Source organism: Harmonia axyridis, chromosome 2, assembly GCF_914767665.1.
Source record: "Harmonia axyridis chromosome 2, icHarAxyr1.1, whole genome shotgun sequence".
Taxonomy (NCBI): Eukaryota; Metazoa; Arthropoda; class Insecta; order Coleoptera; family Coccinellidae; genus Harmonia; species Harmonia axyridis.
Window position 1 is genome coordinate 14,957,009 of NC_059502.1, and position 20,841 is coordinate 14,977,849.

Genomic DNA, 20,841 nt, shown 5'->3' on the forward strand with positions numbered 1-20,841 from the left:
CTACATGAACTAATCCAATGGCTTACATTCATAAGTTTCAAATCAAAATATTTGACTACTCCTTTAAAAAAGTTGAGTATTGCAGTATTGACCAACGCGAAAGTTACTCATTTAATATATTATGAATATATTTAATATTATTAATGAATTGTATTTTCAAAAACTATATTGGTACGAATTTTGAGTTATCTAATTTTATCTTTATCACATACAATGATTAGTACTTTACTCGGTCTCGTAATGATTATGAGAACCTTTCTTGAATATAATCACGATTAAATAATTTCAAGTAACTGAAGAGTGCTAAAAACATGAACGTTGCAATAAGATATTAATGACTCAATTTTTTTTGATAATCTCAGCTTCTTGGTTTCTTTTGAACATTTTACATAAATTTTAAAGTTTCAAGATCTCTATGTTGCCCAACCTTTGAAAAAAGGCGCATCCACCAAAACTAGAAAATACTGAAATACTTGTGTTGACACGAGTCAAAAATTGATGAGAGAAAGTTTAGGAGAAAAATATTTGAGGATAATTAATAGCAATCTCTCTATATATTTGTTTCTAGTGAATAGTGATTCCCAAAAATATCTTTATACTTTTTAACAGTATTTTGACATTGAAATAGACCTTGCAACAAATGTCTTTTAGTGAATAGTGATCGTTGTTTTGGAAAACACTTTTCATCACTATCAAATGAACGATTTATTAATTATTATAAATTTTCAAAAAAATACAAAAGTGATGAAAAAAATTAAGAATGTTACACCCTTTTTTTTTCAATGGAATATTCAGTAATTCCTTCTATTTATGGTATTTAATTTTACCACGTACAAAGCAGTTTGATTATCACACTTTTGATGAAGCAAAACTGGAACCCAATCATTGCGAAATTGGACCTACTGCGCTAACAATTGCGCAGAAATCCAATTTGCTTAAAATCGAATAATTCGATTCTCCGGCCGGAATCCATCTCTTTTCGTTTGAGCTTGTACGAGTGAGGTTGCCTAAACAGACAAAGAAAATGACTGACCCAAAAGCCTTTATGAAGGATTTCCTCGCCGGAGGAATTTCCGCTGCAGTTGCCAAGACCTCAGTTGCACCAATTGAGAGAGTAAAACTGATTTTGCAAGTGCAAGCCGCTTCCAAACAGATTGAAGCTGGAAAGGAATACAAAGGTAGGTGGCGAAGTCACGTTTTTTCCGACCATGTCATGGCGACCATTTTTAATTTATTTTTCTCACCTCCGATTTAACAAATTCAAGTGTTTTTTGAGTTTTTAATTCTAATAAGACTATTGAAGGCTTGCATTTTTATTTGAGGTAATTGCAATTCATCATTCAATTCATTGGACTAATTTGTCACAATCATTTTATTATGTAACTTATGTGACAACGTCATCCTCTGCTCAATTGTTTTACGCCCAATTTCTTCTTCAGGTATTGTCGATGCATTCGTCAGAATTCCAAAAGAACAAGGTTTCTTAAGTTTGTGGCGTGGTAACCTCGCTAATGTACTCAGGTATTTCCCCACACAAGCTTTGAACTTCGCCTTCAAAGATGTGTACAAACAGATTTTCATGAGCGGTGTTGACAAAAAGACACAATTCTGGAGGTATTTTGCTGCCAATTTAGCTTCTGGTGGAGCAGCTGGAGCCACTTCTCTATGCTTTGTATACCCATTAGATTACGCCCGTACACGGTGAGTGATAATTGTATATTCCCAACTTCATTTCAATTGCAATTTACAAAGCACACATTACATGTTGAACAACTGAATGGTTCCTTATAAATTGCTATGTATTTCTAAATGATGTTCTATGCACCACACTGAGCCTATTTTGATGACTACCTTATACCACTACCCATTATCTGATTGGAAATATTTTCAATATATTTTTATGGGGTGTTTAGCAATATCCTGCAAATTAAAAATTGAATATTTTTTCCAGTTTGGGAGCTGACGTAGGAAAAAGTTTAGCTGATAGACAATACACCGGTCTTATTGATTGTATAAGCAAAACTTTCAAATCAGATGGACCTGTTGGTTTATACAGAGGTTTCTCTGTCTCAGTTCAGGGTATTATTATCTACAGAGCATCATACTTTGGTCTTTTCGACACAGCTAAGGGAATGTTGCCCGATCCTAAGAATACACCATTCCTCATCTCATTCCTTATTGCTCAAGTAAGTACATATTTCAACTCCTTTTACATTATTGAATGGATTGAAAACTGAGGTTTGTGTATTCTATATTGATTTGAAAACAAATCTGATTTTTATGCTTTTTGGTTTATTTTTCTCAATAACAAACTTTTGGAATTGTTTTGTCTACAGTGGACACTGTCTTGGACTTTTCTGAGTAACTATAAGAGCATCAAACTAAAATATTTAAAAAAATTTCTTGAAAACTGATCATATTTTTGAGATAGAAAACTATGTCATGATGACACTGAATACACAATTTTTTACTGCAAAGTCCTTCAACTCATAGTTTAGAAGTTTTGAATATATTATTCTTAATATGATCATTACTAGCATTTACCTTCTATGAACCACAGCCATTGATTAGCGCATGAAACTTTGACGTTCTGGTATTTTTTGGAAAATTTTGTTTACCCCCTTTTTGTAATGATTTGGAGATATTCTACTACGAAATTTGCAGTGTTTATCATCAAATATCCCTTGGCTCAAATTTTATCAAAAATCTCAATTCAATCATGTACTGTGATTAGATATTTGTTTATTTTTTATATTCAAAATACAAATTCAGCAGAGAAAAGTAACAATCATTGTTATTAATATGTGCTATCAAGAATTTGTGATCAGGTACTCCATGAGTTCTTTTTTTATTTATGAATACCATGATTTCTTATCTTGTCAAGTGCTCTGCTTTATTGTTCAATGTTCATGTATGCTCATACTCTAAATATAATGCACATGAAATAACTGATTGAAGAACTTTACATGATTGTATTGATAATAATCAATTCTTACTTTAACAGAGTGTTAATGTGTTGCAAAGTTTTTTCAAAAATTTAATATTTGATGAGTACTTTTTTTTAGTATTTGATTGACATAACTTGGTGGAAACCCATTTAAGTGATATTAAGTACAAGTTATTTGAATTTTCTTTATTTTATTATGGGAATAACAATTGTTTTGCTATCCAGTAGCTTCTTCAGATTTCTTATAATTCAAATAACAGTTATTCAAAATGTAAAAAATCTGAAGAAGATACTGTTGTAGCTAAGCAATTGTTATTTACATGATAATATTGTGGAAATTAGAATAATTTGTGTTTGTTATCGATTACAGCTTTTTGTTTTTATTCAACTAAATGAGTGAATTCGAAGCCTGGACACATTTTTCTTCCTACCCTGCTGAATAAGATATTAGCTCTGTTCAGAGACTGATTTATTTTATGCTCACATCAGTTTGAGTGGTTTATGCTATTTCTATAAGATCGAATAAGATTCTATATCTGTTTCATCATCTTTTCATTCGATTATCAGATGTCTATCCCCTGGGCTGATTGTGGAACTAGTCATCTGATTATTTGATTAAAGTCACATGCCTCGATTGTGGAACTATACTATCATCTCAATGGTTTTATTCGTCTTATCTCATTCATTTCGTTAGTGTTTGATAGTACTTATCAGAATTTCATAATTCACCTTTTGAGAGGATGTTACATAGATCAATTTCTAGCTATCAATGAATCCAAGTAATCAATTATCAGTATGAAATTTCTCTTAGTAGTTTGAATAACTGTTCTAGTACTATACGATTAGTCATCGTTTCTTTATTTGATCTAAGCTTATTCAGATGAATCTTATCATGTTCTCTTTTAATTTCACTTTGTTGACCTTTGAAATAGAAAAGTGAATATACTTTAAATCACAGTTATCATGTTTGTATATACATAGTAGCTTGCTTAAACCACTAGCGTTCATTTCAAGGCCATTCTATCGAATTAAATTCTTATAGAATTTTGGGTATTCATACCTTTTGCAAATGTTTCATTTCAACTTTGAATTTTCAAATGAATAACTTTCAGTTTATTTATTCCACATGGCTATTTCTGACAGTATAAAAAAATATTGTTTTACTCCTTGACATCTGACTAAAAAATATATCAAAAATTATAAAGAAAGAAAAGTTTGAAAACTCAAATTATACATTATATTATATTGTGATGGGAAACAAACTGGATTGGACGAAATCACGAAATTTGAATACTTGTGTTATTTGCGTTTTTGCTGTGAATTTTGACATTTTTAACCATTTTTAGTTAATTTGGCAATGTTCAACTGATCCTCTTTCTGCATATTGATGTTATTGAAAACTTTGGGCATTTGAAACATCATTGAATTCTTACCTCAAATTGCCAAAATAACGAAGGTATTAAGTGAACAATTTGAAAAATTTGTCAAATAGCCTATTATCACTATAAAGTTATCAATATCTCTTCGTGATACTCATAGGTGATTTAGGTTCATTCAATTAATGTTATTACATTTGATCTCTTTTATTTTGAAGAGACACCATTGTTTCATGATAGCAGCGTAAAAGAACAATATTGATTATTTGATTAGAAATGATGATTTATGCACCACACTGAGCCTATTTTGATGACTCAATTATACCACTACCCATTAGCTGATCTTATTGAATGACTAGAAATGAAATATTTGAAAAAGTTTCATCTTAATTTCCACTTTCTTCCTCTTTCAGGCTGTTACTACTGTATCTGGTATTACCTCATATCCATTCGATACAGTCAGAAGGCGTATGATGATGCAGTCTGGCAGGGCTAAATCCGACATGATGTACAAGAACACTCTTGACTGCTGGATGAAGATTGGCAAAACAGAAGGTGCTACTGCTTTCTTCAAGGGAGCATTCTCCAATGTACTCAGAGGTACTGGAGCTGCCCTTGTACTTGTATTCTACGATGAAGTGAAAAATCTACTATAGATTTTTTGAATTAGGGAAATTAATTTAACTGAGTTCAACATCATTCATTCCTATTGACCATTCCATAGAAATCAGGCTTGAACTACATTCCTTCGAAGCATTTTTCAATACTTTAGGATAAAAGTATAATAACAATCAAAATTAGACAGAATTTTAAAGATGTACCATTTTTTTCTTGTGAAGTAATAAATTAATTTTATGTTCTTAAATTCAAGAAATAAATTGTTATACTAGTTATAAATTTATTTCAATAGAAACAACCTCTCAGTATTTTCAAACTGAAACATACATGATTCTGATATTATTTCTGTACCTGTTTAGATATATAATAAACAGTTAAGTCAGAGTTATTTATTATTGAAGATTTTTTTATTATGATCTAAAATCTAGGATGTCAATCTCTTCCCCATAACGAGGACCAGAAAATAATGTTTTTTTCAAATTCAAATGATTAAAGTACAATGCAGCAAAATTATAATTGAAAAACCACAGAATTTTTTTTCAATTGCTTGAACGAATTTTTTTTCCGTTTCACGCTTCATCCTTGAGCAACTTATTCTACTCTGTTCAATTGAAATAGGATGGAAATAAACGACTAAAGCCATTAAAAGAATGACTTGGTCAAAACTAGTATTCAAAAAGTTTTTGAAGAATACATTGTAGTGAAAGTACAGACAAGTTATTAAAAAGCACACATCAAGTTTTTTGTCTAGTGAGTTTGCAGGATAGATCTGAAATATTCTTACGGGGAATAATGGTCTCAAACAATAAAGTTCAATTTAATGACAAATGCGTAGTCAAATTCAATCCTGTCTGGAGACCAGTGGGACGCCGCTCTGGCGAATGTAGAGGACATATGAGAAGGGCAATGATATTTAAGGTCACCTCAGGACTCGTTTTCGGTATTTAGGATTCTTTCGAAAAATTGAAGAAATTTCGAATAAGGCATATTTCGCTTTACGTACAGCATTTCTTGTAATGAAGCGATGAAAATAAAATGTAATTGGTCATCGATAAAGACTAGATTTGTGAAAAAAAATCTTGGAGAATTTTCAAATCTTATCATCAAACCATCATATTCCCCTATTATGGTGTTGGCCTTACAAAAACTCAAATTGCCACTACGAGGCAATCACTTCTAACAATATTAAAAGACGTCAGATTAAAGAAAAATTTCAAGTAATCAATATAAAGCGCACTAAGCACCATCTAGGAGAAAATCGGTCAAATTTTCATTAAAAAAAAAGATTTCCGTACTAGATTTCGCCCTCTTGCGATGAAAATATCAACCAATGGCAAAGATTACAGATTGCAACGTTGATGTGGTAATGGTTTTGACACTTGCTGACCTGTTTTTGCAATCGGCGAATCTTGTGTTGTTATGTTTTTTTCTATATCATAAAAGTTGATGAAATTAAAAGCTCTCAGTGGGTGTTAGATAATTACTTTTAAGGCGCATGCAAATTAAGCGAAAAAGATGGCGAGCGGTGATGGAAATTTGGTAGCTTTCATAACTGGAATTACTGGACAGGTTAGTTTGCATTTTATTAGAATATTAATTGTATTTGTATTCAAACTAATGTGAAATCCAGAGTTTGAGACTTGTTATTCTCTAGAATTTAAGATGTAAACACACCGGCCGTCATGTTATTCCACGTAGGAGTTGTTATAGTTTTCTGCATTGCATACCTCCAAACTTGTCTAGTTTCTAAATGTTGCCGCTAGATGACACTACAAATGCCAAAAATTATTATTTGAAATACACTGACCGATTTATTGTGGCTATAAATAAATTGCTGAGAGTATTCCTTAGATGAGTATTTCTTTGTAGAATATCTTCAATCAATTTCATGATTCGGTAGGGTCAGTGGTGGCGCCAGATTTCAAAAATAGGGGGGGGGGGTGGTGGTTAAGAAGAGGCCAGGATTTTCAAGGGGGTAGGGAAGATTTCCATGTCCATCTAGTTTATGTTAAATTCATGTTCCATTTTCCGATCATGCGATATTACAGGGGGCTCCCTTTCCCCTCCTATCTAGCGATGCCACTGGGTAGGGTATACGTGGAAATAGCTGATGTTCTATAGCAATGGTTCGTTATTTTGAACCTCAGAGTAATAAACATAGATAGAGGGAGCTTTTGTTATTTTCAGTGAACAAATTTTGTCCCCAACATGAACTATCAAATTTGACATGAAGCGCGCGGAAATGAAAACATATCAGTGATACGATATCTCACTGAATTAGTGAATACCCTCCATAAAAAAACGCACTTCTTATGTCCCATAGTGAATCAACGTTTCATATTAACTCAAAATATATTGAAATAAATACCTAAATATATCAGAAATTCAGAAAACAAACTGCAACGACGTGAAACAAGCGATTACACTAGGAGAGCAAAAGTAGCCAAACCTTGGATTTCAGCAGGTAGATACAGAAAATAATAAATATTCAGCTTATTATAAATTTGACAATTAGGAAAAATATCGGATTCCAATTATTCAAATTTGCATATTTCATCGGGAATCACTCAAATAAATACATTTCATTCGATATAATATAAAGGGTGTTTTTTTAGAGCTATAGAACTTTAAATTGCAATAAAACAACGATGGATTATTCGATTAACATAAATTTTATTTATCCGCAAGATAATCTTGTGGCATTACATTTTAAATATGATTTCTGGCATATGACCGCCACGGCTGGCTCGGATGTAGTCTAATCTGGACGTCCAATTTTCGATGACTTTTTCCAAGATTTGTGGCCATATATCGGCAATAACACGGCGAATGTTGTCTTCCAAATGGTCAAGGTTTGTGGCTTATCCACATAGACCAATGACTTTACATAGCCCCACAGACAGTAGTCTAGCGGTGTTAAATCACAAGATCTTGGAGGCCAATTCACAGGTCCATAACGTGAAATTAGGCGGTCACCAAACGTGTCTTTTAATAAATCGATTGTGGCACGAGCTGTGTGACATGTTGCGCCGTCTTGTTGGAACCACAGCTCCTGGACATCATAGTTGTTCAATTCAGGAATGAAAAAGTTAGTAATCATGGCTCTATTTCGATCACCATTGACTGTAACGTTCTGGCCATCATTGTTTTTGAAGAAGTACGGACCAATGATTCCACCAGCCCATAAAGCGCACCAAACAGTCAGTTTTTCTGGATGTAACGGTGTTCGACATACACTTGAGGATTAGCTTCACTCCAAACGCGGCAGTTTTGTTTGTTGACGTAGCCATTCAACCAAAAGTGCGCTTCATCACTAAACAAAATCAAATGGACGTAGTGCGCGATACGTATTCCGCACAGAACCATTATTTTCGAAATAAAATTGCACTATTTGCAAGCGCTGTTCAGGCGTGAGTCTATTCATGATGAATCGCCAAACCAAACTGTGAATAAATCACTTGACAGCTGTTAAATCAGATGCCATCTTGAACACCCGTTACATTCATAATGATATAGTAAAATTGGGGATTCGAAAATATATCACAATCCGACAACGTAATCTAACCATGTTGGGGACATGTAAAAATTTCGTATACTCCCTCTATCTATGTTTATTACTCTATGATAAAAGGTCACAATTTTTTAATGAACAATGTCACTAGACTGAACTTGTAACTTTCAGGATGGATCATACCTAGCCGAACTTCTGCTAGGAAAAGGATACGAAGTTCATGGCATCATCAGACGGGCCAGTTCCTTTAACACGAAAAGGATCGAACATCTACACGAAAATCGATACTCCCACAAAGGGGGTAAACTCCATCTGCACTACGGTGACATGACCGATTCTAGCTGTCTCATCAAAATCATCTCGAAAGTAAGACCGTCGGAGATTTACAATTTGGCGGCGCAGAGTCACGTTAAAGTATCCTTCGATCTCAGCGAATACACCGCAGAAGTGGACGCACTCGGCACACTGAGACTGTTGGACGCGATAAGAACGTGCAACCTGGAGGACAAGGTGAAATTTTACCAAGCGTCCACTTCGGAGATGTTTGGTAAGGTTGCGGAGATCCCGCAGACCGAGAAGACCCCTTTCTACCCTAGGTCGCCGTATGGTAGGTATTGTTCCATTTATTACTAGGGGGTTTTCCAATGAGAGGTTTCATTTCCAACCTTTTTGCATAATTTAAAGCTCATCACTTCATCAGAACCATAGAAAATTATTGGTCTACGGGAGGCGGGGTTGTCATTTTGAGAAATCGCTTTCCCTACGAACAGAAATCTAACTACTGTTATGAGATAATGTCGAGCGTGGATTGATAAAGCCCAAAATCGAAGAAAGGTAGGCACCTGACGTTGAAGGGGCACAAATGAAATTCAAGATCGACGTTTATTGCTATTATTATTTGAACTGGGGACGTTGTGGCTCGGTAAGCCTTCCGGGAACTGCGTCCATGTAGATCTTTTGCTCTCTACCCTACTCATTCATGGAAACCCAAGGAGGTCGTCAATGACGTTGATAAAACTGACAATCTCCTTAGGGTCCTTGGTCGTTACCTCTCGGGTACCCAGGACCGGCTTACCCAAATGAATGGTTCTTAAGCCAACCAGCTCTGGACACTTGCATACCATGTGTTCGTCTGTTTCTGATCCACAGAGCCTGCAAATCTCATCTGCTGACTTTCCCATATGGTACAAATGATGTTTGTACCGACAGCGCCCCGTCAGCAGTCCCACCATCACCCGAAGCTCGGCTCGTGACAGCTTCCAGAACTTTTTGGCGTAGGTAGGTTAAATCGTCACGAATTTCTTTGCCTGAGCAAGTCTAGGAGTGTTAGTCCAGTGGATTATCCTGTTTTTCAACTCCTATGGCTGGACCGCAGCTTTATATTGGTCTTTTCCTAGCCCACAGAAAGGCTCAGGTCCAGCAGGTGTTAACTTTGATGCCTTTTTTGCAAGTTCATGAGCTTTTTCATTTCCTTCAACCCCACAGTGCCCTGGTACCCATAGTAGAGTCACTTTATTGCCTCTGGCTATTTGCTTTATGGTGTTACGGCTCTCCCAAGTCAACAGAGACCCCTGGCAGTACGATTCCAGGGATCTCAGCGTGGTTTGACTGTCCTTGGTGATGTAGACATGCGCCCCCTCGAGGTTCATTTTAAGACACTCCTGAACGCATACATAAACAGCCAGTATCTCGGTCTGTAAAATCGAGGACTCACTTCCCAGGGCTTTAGAGATCCTCAGTTTAGGTCCATATATCCCAATGTCAGCACCTCTCTCTGATTTTGAAGATCGACGTCTAAGACTTATGGCCATTAGAGACCGATTTGCGACAACTCGATCTTTGGCTGATGAGTGGTTAGCAGAACAAGGCCATCCTGTAACTGTCCGAACGGTTTACCGCCGGATAAGGTCTTTTGGACTGCGGCATTATCGACCCCATCTTGTGTTACCTCTGACGGTTGAGCATCGTCGGCAACGATTACAGTGGTGAAGAGAACGCCAACATTGGAATGTGGTATGGCACCAGGTCGTCTTTTTTGATGAATCTGGATTCCCTTGGGTGCACATGATGACCAAGAAGGGTCAGACGACGTCGGAGAGAAAGACGTGATCCTCAGTCCGATGTTGAGCATTATGTACACCGGACAGTAGGCGTTATGATATGGGGTGCTATTGCATATGCGAGTAGGTCACCTTTAGTCTTTATTCGGGGTAACATGACAGCGCTTCGTTACCTTCAAGAAAGGTGGAGCCATATGTTCTCCCTTACTTTAACCGGCTCAAGAATCCAATATTTCAGCAAAATAATGCCCGACCTCATGTTGCCAGAGTTAGTATGAACTTTTTCGAAACGACCCATGTGAATCTTTTGCAATGTCCGCCTAGATCCCCTGATCTTTCGCCCCAACGGACTATGAAGGCTCTGAGACTTAAATTACATGTAGCTTGGGATAGTAACCCTCAAGAGGAAATAGACCATCTTATTGCATTAATGCCGAGACGTGTTGGGGAGTGTATAGATAACCACGGTGGACAAACACATTATTAACAAATTTATTGAAAAAAAATTGTGAACCCTTCGTTTTTCTCTCCAAATTTCAATCATTTACTCCTTACTATACTATGTCTTACCAAAAAAAAATTGAAATTCAAACAGCTCCTTCTTGGTGTTGCAGTTTCTTTGTCAGGTATATTTAATTTAAAACCATTTTCAACTGAAACTTGTTGCTTTCCATTTGTGATATGAGAACTTATCCATTATTGTAACTAAATTTAATGTGACTTTGTTCTTTATTCGAAATTTATTTTATAAAGGTCAATAAATAAATCAGGAGGGAATAGCATGAACTAAAGCCTAAATTTGAGTTCTTTTTTTCAGCATGTGCCAAAGTTTATGCCTATTGGATAGTAGTCAATTACAGGGAAGCCTATAATATGTTTGCCGTAAATGGAATTTTATTCAATCACGAAAGTCCAAGACGTGGAGAGACATTTGTGACCAGAAAAGTTACTAGGGAAGTTGCCAAAATTCACCTGGGCATTTCTGAGTATTTCGAGCTTGGCAACTTGGATTGTAAACGTGATTGGGGTCATGCGAAAGACTACGTAGAGGTATGTGGTTTAATGTTTTTATCCCGACTTTCCTAGGCCTCTATTCGTATTCCGAGAAACCTAAGGGGTTTAAATTTTTTTTTAACTGAGTACATATTCATTTATTGCTCTAAATTAAAAAAAAATATGGTACGCTCTTGAGATATTTTAAACTAAAAAAACATTTCTCAATTGCCAGACACCCCTAAGACGGCCAGGGGGGCCCGGTCCACCTGAAATTTCGCTACCCCCTAAAATTTGACATACTAAGGCTGAAATAATTACGAGGTAAGCTGAACTTCGATTTCGCATTACTTTGGCCACCCAAAAAAAAACCGGCCCCCCTTGGCCACCTCTCTTTTAGAAAGCTGGCGTCGCCACTGCTTAGAGGATTGCGATCTTTTAGATATCCATTAAAAATATATTTTTTACGTTCATGTTATATAAAGTAATAGTAATTTACGTAACAAGTCCGGAAAATAGGGTTTTTTTGGACGAATAGACAAAATTCCAGGATGAGCGTAAGCGAGTCCTGGATGTCTGTGAGTCCAAAAAAACCATTTTCGGGCATGTTGCGTACAATATTTTTTCGGCAACCGGAGAGAATAACAGTATCGCTGCTGTTTTCCATATTTTATTGCGATTGCGATTAAAAAACATGCGAACTTTTGACTAACTAATTTCATACGAACTGTCAGCCGTTATCTCGGTTGCTATGGTAATGATCAACTGCATTTATTAAAAATATACCCACCAAGATTGTCATATTCACAATGACACGAACGACATTTTTCCGGCCTAGTCCGGGAAGTACGTACTTTCCGGACTAGGCCGGGAAATGCTACTTTCTCAGAGAAAAAGCGTCCGGGAAGTGAGCACTTCCCGGACGGTTGCCGAAAAAAAATATTATAAAATACAAAGAAAGTATTACATATGAAAAAATATTTAATACTTTTTAATTTATTAAAGTTTAGAGAGGTCTGGTAGGTTACATTTTTGATCCATACTGCAAACATTCTTATAATATTACGTATTTTTAGAATCAAAAATGAAGGTTTTTCGCGAAAAAATTGTTCTGCAGAAATATTCAAAAAAAAGTCCCCGTCGCAACTATTTTTTCCACAAGAATCCCATGAAGAATCCCATGAACCGTTGAGTTTTTACCCAAGGTATGGCACATAACTGAAATTATCATAAAAAAAGCTATCTAATGATGCAATAATATACTAGCTGTGCCATTTGAAATAAGTAGTAGTCTGTTTCCGGTATAACCGGAAGTTGTAGAGATCTGAAAATATTTTAGGGAGAAAGATAATTGTCTCGAACCCGAACACTCAAATTTATCAGCACAAACTTATGATCAGTTTTCCATAAACTCCTAATAGGCCATAGCGGTGAATCACCCTGTATACTGTATGTCATACACTGTATACGTTCTTATCCGATCCAATTGGAAACGGACTGAAACGGGGGAAAAACCCAAACCGTCCGCCGCGAACAATCGAAATATAATTATACATGGAACTTTTCCCGCGCCTCCCATGATATATTACCGTCATTTCAAGAACACGGACAGAAAGACAACCCGCCGTCCTGTTTATGATGGGTGCCCCCGTCATAAATCACGAAGCTTGCGAAATATGTTTTGCCCGTATCCGATTCGCCGTCCCAGAAACGCCCATCAGCGAGAAAAACTTACGCGCGTCCCCAATTCGGGTCAAAATGTAGCAAGGGCGTAGAAATGGGGGTGGGGGGTACCCCAAGAATTTCAAAATATGAAATTTCAAAAATCTCGCAAAGACGAAGAACGAGAATTTCTCCATAAAATGAACCAATAATCATTTTACTTTCCTTTGAAATCGACACGTCAGTAAAAAATCGAACCCGGTTAATGAGTTTATTATCGCTTTCAAAATGTGTACTTTTATTGCACTACGAGCTCGTGTTTGTCCGATGTTTATTATTTCGCTTTATCTATCCGCTTTCTCGGCATTGCTCCTTATTTGCCACCTGTGATTTTTGCATTCGTCATCGGTATACACTTACCCGTTGTTTTCGGTTTTTTGTATCATTCTCGTCACAACATTTCAATACTGTAGTTATCAAAGAACTGAACTGAGTAGTTCGCATCAAAAAATTGTCTAGGCTGTGTTGTACAATTTATTGTGTTTCATTCAAATTGCAATTCATTTGTGAAGACATCAGTTTTTAATTGACTATATCTACAGGTCTGGAGGTACAAATGAAAATGACAGATTTCTCCGATCATTTAAAGAAAAAAAGACCTATAATATGAGTTCGCAAACGCTTTGTTTTTGAGGTACAGGTGTTAAAGTTCAAGTTTTTCTCTAATAGCACTCTCCCTTCACAAGATATTGAACTTGAATTGGCATAGATTTAAAGTTTTCATCATGTGATATGCTAATTTTGAATGCAAATCTACAGGGTAAATTTTTTCTGGATTGGTGCTCGCTTCTTTCCTCCAGAATTATTTTTTTGTGAACCACTGGTAGTTTAGAAAATTTTGAGAAGAAACTCTGGTTCCGTACTACACTTTTTGGTTTGTTGAAGTTTTTTCGTATCTGCAATCGATTTCGAGAAAAAATTCAAACAGCTCTCTATAGTAATTCTCAGGAAAATCCAAATTATTATAAAGATCCAGTTAGGTAGCTGTGATAAATTAATTATAAGTTTTGGTACTTATTTACCAACTCTGTAGCGAAGATAAATGAATATTCGAAAACTGGCGAAGCATCACAAAAAAGTAGGAATACCCTAAATCTCGAAAATAAAGCGTTTGCGGGCTCATGTAAAGGGTGTTTTTTTAAGGCTATAGAACTTTAAATTGCAATAAAACAACGATGGATTATTCGATTGACATGAATTTTATTTATCCGCAAGATAATCTTCTGGCATTACATTTTAAATATGATTTCTGGCATATGACCGCCACGGCTGGCTCGGATGTAGTCCAATCTGGACGTCCAATTTTCGATGACTTTTTCCAACATTTGTGGCCGTATATTGGCAATAACACGGCGAATGTTGTCTTCCAAATAATCAAGGGTTTGTGGCTTATCCGCATAGACCAATGACTTTACATAGCACCACAGAAAGTAGTCTAGCGGTGTTAAATCACAAGATTTTGGAGGCCAATTCTCAGGTCCAAAACGTGAAATTAGGCGGTCACCAAACGTGTCTTTCAATAAATCGATAAATAGCACGAGCTGTGTGACATGTTGCGCCGTCTTGTTAGAACCACAGCTCCTGGACATCATGGTTGTTCAATTCAGGAATGAAAAAGTTAGTAATCATGGCTCTATACCGATCACCATTGACTGTAACGTTCTGGCCATCATCGTTTTTGAAGAAGTACGGACCAATGATTCCACCAGCCCATAAAGCGCACCAAACAGTCAGTTTTTCTGGATGTAACGGTGTTTCGACTTAAATCCGAGGATTAGCTTCATTCTAAATGCGGCAGTTTTGTTTGTTGACGTAGCCATTCAACCAGAAGTGCGCTTCATCGCTAAACAAAATAAAATAGACGTAGTGCGCGATACATATTCCGCACAGAACCATTATTTTCGAAATAAAATTGCACTATTTGCAAGTGTTGTTCAGGCGTGAGTCTATTCATGATGAATTGCCAAACCAAACTGAGAATAAATCACTTGACAGCTGTTAAACTGGTCGCCATCTTGAACAGTAATGCCAACTTAAAGTTATATACCTCGAAAAAACACCCGTTATATGGGCCATTTTATTTTTGAAATTATTCAAGGAATCTCTCATTTTCCTTCGTGACTCCAATTCAGGAACACCCAGTATGAGATACGAACAATCGAATTTGTAATAAGAAAAAATATTTCGAGTAATTTGTTTCAAACTTTGTTATCAAATCTCTTTTTCTCACATTTTAGATTTGAGTAATCTGTGTCGTCAAAAAACTTTTTTCTTATTACCCCCTCTCAAGAAAAAAATGTCTACGCCCTTGAAATGTAGATCTCCACCCTAGGCCGCCCACCCCCCCTAACGTAGTCATAAAATTCAAACTAAGGAGGGCGGCTTGTGTGTGTGTGTGGCAAAGTCAAGTTTGAGTAGTTTCACTATATCGCCGCGCAGGCAGCGGTGGCGCAGCTTGCAAATAACCATTTAATGCAACAAGGGGCAGGGGACGGGTTTTTGTCCGGAGTTTGCAAGTTTCACGTCATATATGAGGGTACTTTTCTGATAGTTTTCGAGTTTTACGGCCGGACGGGATATCTGGGATCCGGAAAGTTTCGGAGGGGAGAGAATTGTAAATAGATATGGCGCACGACCGGTCCGAGACATCTCTTTAATGATATGAGAGCCGAGGGGGGAGAGATGGAGTTTATCTCGCAATGTTAATTTTCCTGTTTTCTTCTCCGCGTTGCAGCGTTCCCGGTCAACACGTTGCATTTAGATATTGACTTGTTATTCGAGCTACTTGACTTGGCTTGACTTGAAATTAAAACAAGTTCAAGTCGACTAGTAGTTTTTCAATGTCAAGTATTTATTCATCAAGAACTTGAAAAACCAAGTACATTCTATCAAGCTACTTGATTTTTAACAATCAATCAAATTCAAGTCAAGAAGTAGTTTTTCAATGTCAAGTCAGGTAGGTGTACAGGGTGGGCAAATAAGCGAGGTAAGCGGCTATATCTCAGGATCCACTCATTGTAGAGACTTGCGGTAAAAAATTTCAACACTAAAGTGTACAAGAGAACACACTGGGAATTATTTTGAAGATCATACCTCTACCGCTAGGGGGTGTAATAGCTGCTGTCGAGTACAAAATTGAATTTTACTCGAGAATGTTTCATATGAATTTGAAGGAAAAATATCATCACTGTAATCCTTGGAAAATGAAGACACAATTTGGTTTTTCGCAGTGCATCAGTTGAAGAATATCTTCTTTCGGCCATAACTTCAGAACGCCTGAAATGATCGCTTTGCGACCTTCAGGTTTTTTCATGCAAATTTGATGGAACTTCTGTTTCTGTTAGGAAAATCCTATCATTACATTTGACATTTCGGAGTAAAATGAACAAAACAATGAACTTCTGACTTAGCGCCCCCTATCGAAAGCAGCAAAAATAAATTTATCATGACTATATTTTGTTCTCAATCAATAAGATATTATCTTTCAGACGAGATCTAATTTGCTCAAAAATGTTGAGCCAAACTGAAGTTACAGGCATTTCAATCAGTCAGATTTCTCCCTTTCCCCTACCCTTATTTGATGTCGTAAAATCGAAAGTGACAATTCAAAAAGATAGAGAATTTTCCAAGGATTACAGTGATGATATTTTTCCTTCAACTTCATATGAAACATTTTCGAGTAAAATTCATTTTTCTACTCGACGGTAGCTATTACGCCCCCTAGCGGTAGAGGTATAAACTTAAAACAGTGTGTTTTCTTGTACACTTTAGTGTTAAAATTTTTTACCGCAAGTCTCTACGATGAGTGGATCCTGAGATATAGCCGCTTACCTCGCTTATTTGCCCACCCTGTACAATTTTGCTTCTGCCGTTTTGCAAATGATGCCCGTAACTTTCGTAATTTTGCAGAAAAAAAATGTTTTTTTGTCGTACTATTTCTCGAAGAGGTGATCACAATTGATTAACACCTTCACAATCTTTTTTTTTTGGTAGCACATGAGAATTAAGGTCTAAGCCGATGCTCCACAATCGATTCAAGAACTAAAACATGGACATATTGCCGCAAATAAACAAATTGGTCATGGAAAATTTCATGAAAAGATTATGGTGTTGCAACCGTAGCCGTGGCAGCCATTTCGCTGATATCGTTATCCATTGTTATACATACATATGCATACTTTCCTCATTGGAATGTAATAAACATCCATTGCTTTCGCCTCAATTGTTTTTATCAGAATGAAACCTCTTATTGCAAAATCCCCTTGTATTAGGTGTACAACTTTGCTTCCGCCGTTTTGTAACAGATGGATGTAGCGATAAGTGGTAGGCGAAATAAATAGATCGTAGATGTCATACAATAAGCTTAGGTATTTGTAAACATGACGTCATCGAAATATTAGTCGATTTGTGTCTACATCATAAAGTTATTCTCGATTAAAGATGTCAGCTTACTAGACGAATTCTCGTAGGAGGTTTGCTTTAGTATGAAGAAATCTACGGCTGAGGTTCATCGAATGCTCTCAAACACCTATGGTGTGGCCGCTATTAGTGAGAGAATGTGCCGATAGTACTCTCAACGCTTCAAGAACGGTTATTTTGACGTCGAAGACCAGGATGGCGTGGAAGAGAGAAGATTTGCGAAGATGCAGAATTGGAGGCATTACGTGATCAAGACTCGTGTCGAACGCAACAGAGACTTGGCAGGATCATTAGGAGTGAGGCAACAAGCCATTTCAAAACGCCTGAAAGTCATGCGAATGATTCAGAAACAAGGAAATTGGATGCCGTACGAGTTGAAGCCGAGAGATGTTGAACGTCGTTTGTTTGCTTGTGGAAAACTGCTTGCAAGCCAAAGACGGAAGGGTTTCTGCATCGCATTGTAACTGAACACGAAAAATGGCTTCATTGCGATAATCCCAAGCGTAGAAAATCATGGGGATATCCCAGCCAAGCTTCCACCTCGACGTCCAAACCGAATATTCACGGTTCCAGAATCATGCTCAGGGTTTGGTGGGACTAGCTCGGCGTAGTGTATTATGAATTGTTAAAACCGACTCAAACAACCACAGGTGATTTTTATCGAACGCAATTAATGCGTTTGAGTCGAGCATTAAAAGACAAACGGCTGCAATACAACGAGAAACATGATAAAGTGATTTTACAGCATGTTGCGAAAGTGGTCAAGACATACTTGGAAACGTTGAAATGGGACGTTGCTCCCTCGGACTATCACTTGTTTCGATCAATGACACACGACCTGGCTGACCAGCACTTCGGGTCTTATGAAGAAGTGAAAAATTGGATCGATTGGTAGATAACTTCAAAAGTTGACCAGTTTTTTCAACGAAAGATGGGAGAAAGTAGTGACCAGCGATGAACAATACTTTGAATTATAAATGTATAACCAGTTTTTTACAATAAAGCTTCGAATTTCGAAAAAAAACGTCGGAAGCAATGTTGTACACCTATGTAATAAAATATAACGATGAAATCTGTATGAATCTGATATATTCTCGCACGATTTTGTTCTATAAGATGTATCTAAATGAACGGATTAGCCACAGAATCAGAGAAAAACTATTAAACAATAAAACATTGATTTATATGAGATTTTCAATCCTGATACGGACTATTGCAAAGACACTATCCATAATTGAAAATAACCTTTATAATTTATGTTTTTTCATTGACTGCAAACTACGATTTTTTTTTCAGGCTATGTGGCTAATGCTCCAACAGGATACACCGGAAGATTATGTGATCGCTTCGGGAGAAACGCACAGCGTTAGGGAATTCGTAGAGGCCGCTTTTCGACACGTTGGCAAAGAAATAGTGTGGGAAGGAAAAGGCTTAGAAGAGGTGGGAAAAGAAAAAGACACTGGTGTCGTGAGGGTACGTGTCAATCCCAAGTACTTCAGACCGGCTGAAGTGGTAAGTAATTTACTTTTTCTGAAATTTAAAAAATTTGCAAAAATTGCATAATTTTACCACTACTTTCTACTACTTGCCTACAAACTTTCCCATTTGAATATTTAAAAAAAAAGTAGCAACCTCCAAAATTTTCTGGACGGCATCAACATAATATGTATTATGTGTAGAGTGGCATACAAATACATATTACAAATTACAATATTACAAATGATTTCGGCTTGTTCTTTGTTATCGGGTATTTAATAATAATAATAATAAAATGATTTATTCTGTAAGCTTCAGGGTATAAACATATACTCACAGAGGCGGGAGCCTGTACGTGATTTGGGTCAAAAGATCCAAAACATTCGTCATAGTTCAATTACAGTTTGTATAAGTCATCACAGCAACATGTTCCGACAACACCAAATATTAAGGCTACCTAAAAAGTAAATACATAAATATCTAATTTTAGAATTCTTCAATGAACCTTGTATAGGTGATCTTGCGTAATAAATGCCTTGAATTGTTCATCAGACGATTTTTTTTCTTTTTTTTTGTTTATATTTATTATTTAAAAAAAAACGCACCTAATTAAAGAATATTCTACAATATCCAAATCTTCTTTTGTACTGAGTATATCTTTGAGCATGGAGTAATCTCAACATAATGTAGATGCTGTCAACTTCATAGACAAATGGGAGAAGTATGAAATCATTACATTTTCATATCGTTGTTTTGTCTTGGTAATAATCTATGAAACGTTTGTAAGCGTATTCATATTTTTCCTTGCATATATTCGGCAACAAATTCAAGTTGACATTTTCTGCAGCATTTACTAACTTTCGTGGTGTTTTGCACAACTGAATATCATATGTGAACAAATATAAAAAAATTCTAAAGATTGTTTTATATGTATTTTTGTTCACAGAATCTCCTTCTTGGCGATGCATCGAAAGCGAAAAAGAAATTTGGCTGGGCCCCAAAAGTAACATTCATGGAACTAGTTACAGATATGATGAATTCAGACATTGAGCTGATGAAGACTAATCCCATGGCTTGATGATGATCTGTTTCGATCTTCTGAATGTTATTGCACAATTGTTTTAACTGAAATATTATTTAAGTGCTATCTATTGTTTATATTCATTTATTGACAGATTGTTAAATTTATTGATTTTATATTGTATTATATTAAAATATTATTTCGACCAATCAGATAAAGTGAAATTATTTAGTTTATTTCTTAAATAATTGGGATAGAAGTTTTCAACGTGATTTGGTTAAATATCAATGCTCTGCCGTAGAAATTGGAGAATAGTGTTTTCCTCAGCAGCGTAATTGATTAATTCATTATAGTTCGCCAGTGGAGAGATATTATTAAATAATTATCGAACTATCTGACGGAGCCAGAGTATCCTACTATTCATTTCGAGCGTCTAAAGCGCTGAACATGCAATTTTTGTGTAGTCAATGTAACACGCGGTCTGGCTTTGTGAATATAATACGGAATTCAACGGGACTCCGGGAAATACCAGTCACACTATTATTGAATTCTGGAGGATTCGCTTGAATGGGGAGTTTCTGACATTTTTTTGGAAATGTGACGGTTTAGTGAATTTAGATTTAAGTATAGTGTCTATTCAGGAATTATTGACAGCGAAGTAGGTTTTGAACGTCCAGTCGTAGCTTTATTTCTGGTTA

At 36.2% G+C, this 20,841-nt stretch overlaps 2 protein-coding genes across 2 annotated transcripts; both read left to right on the top strand.

Moving 5' to 3' along the window:
* The first annotated feature begins 942 nt into the window (after positions 1-942).
* LOC123673091 (ADP,ATP carrier protein 1-like) lies at positions 943-5,325 on the top strand. The gene is made up of 4 exons (XM_045607517.1): positions 943-1,178; positions 1,440-1,701; positions 1,952-2,186; positions 4,737-5,325. Exons 1-4 carry the CDS (start codon positions 1,025-1,027, stop codon positions 4,977-4,979), a joined length of 894 nt encoding a protein of 297 aa, XP_045463473.1. The 5' UTR covers positions 943-1,024; the 3' UTR covers positions 4,980-5,325.
* A 966-nt stretch (positions 5,326-6,291) lies between these two features.
* On the top strand, positions 6,292-20,365 carry LOC123673089 (GDP-mannose 4,6 dehydratase). Its single transcript, XM_045607514.1, has 5 exons — positions 6,292-6,510; positions 8,624-9,059; positions 11,330-11,562; positions 18,943-19,158; positions 20,069-20,365. The coding sequence occupies exons 1-5, from the start codon at positions 6,457-6,459 to the stop codon at positions 20,198-20,200; spliced, it is 1,071 nt and encodes a 356-aa protein (XP_045463470.1). The 5' UTR covers positions 6,292-6,456; the 3' UTR covers positions 20,201-20,365.
* Positions 20,366-20,841: the final 476 nt, after the last annotated feature.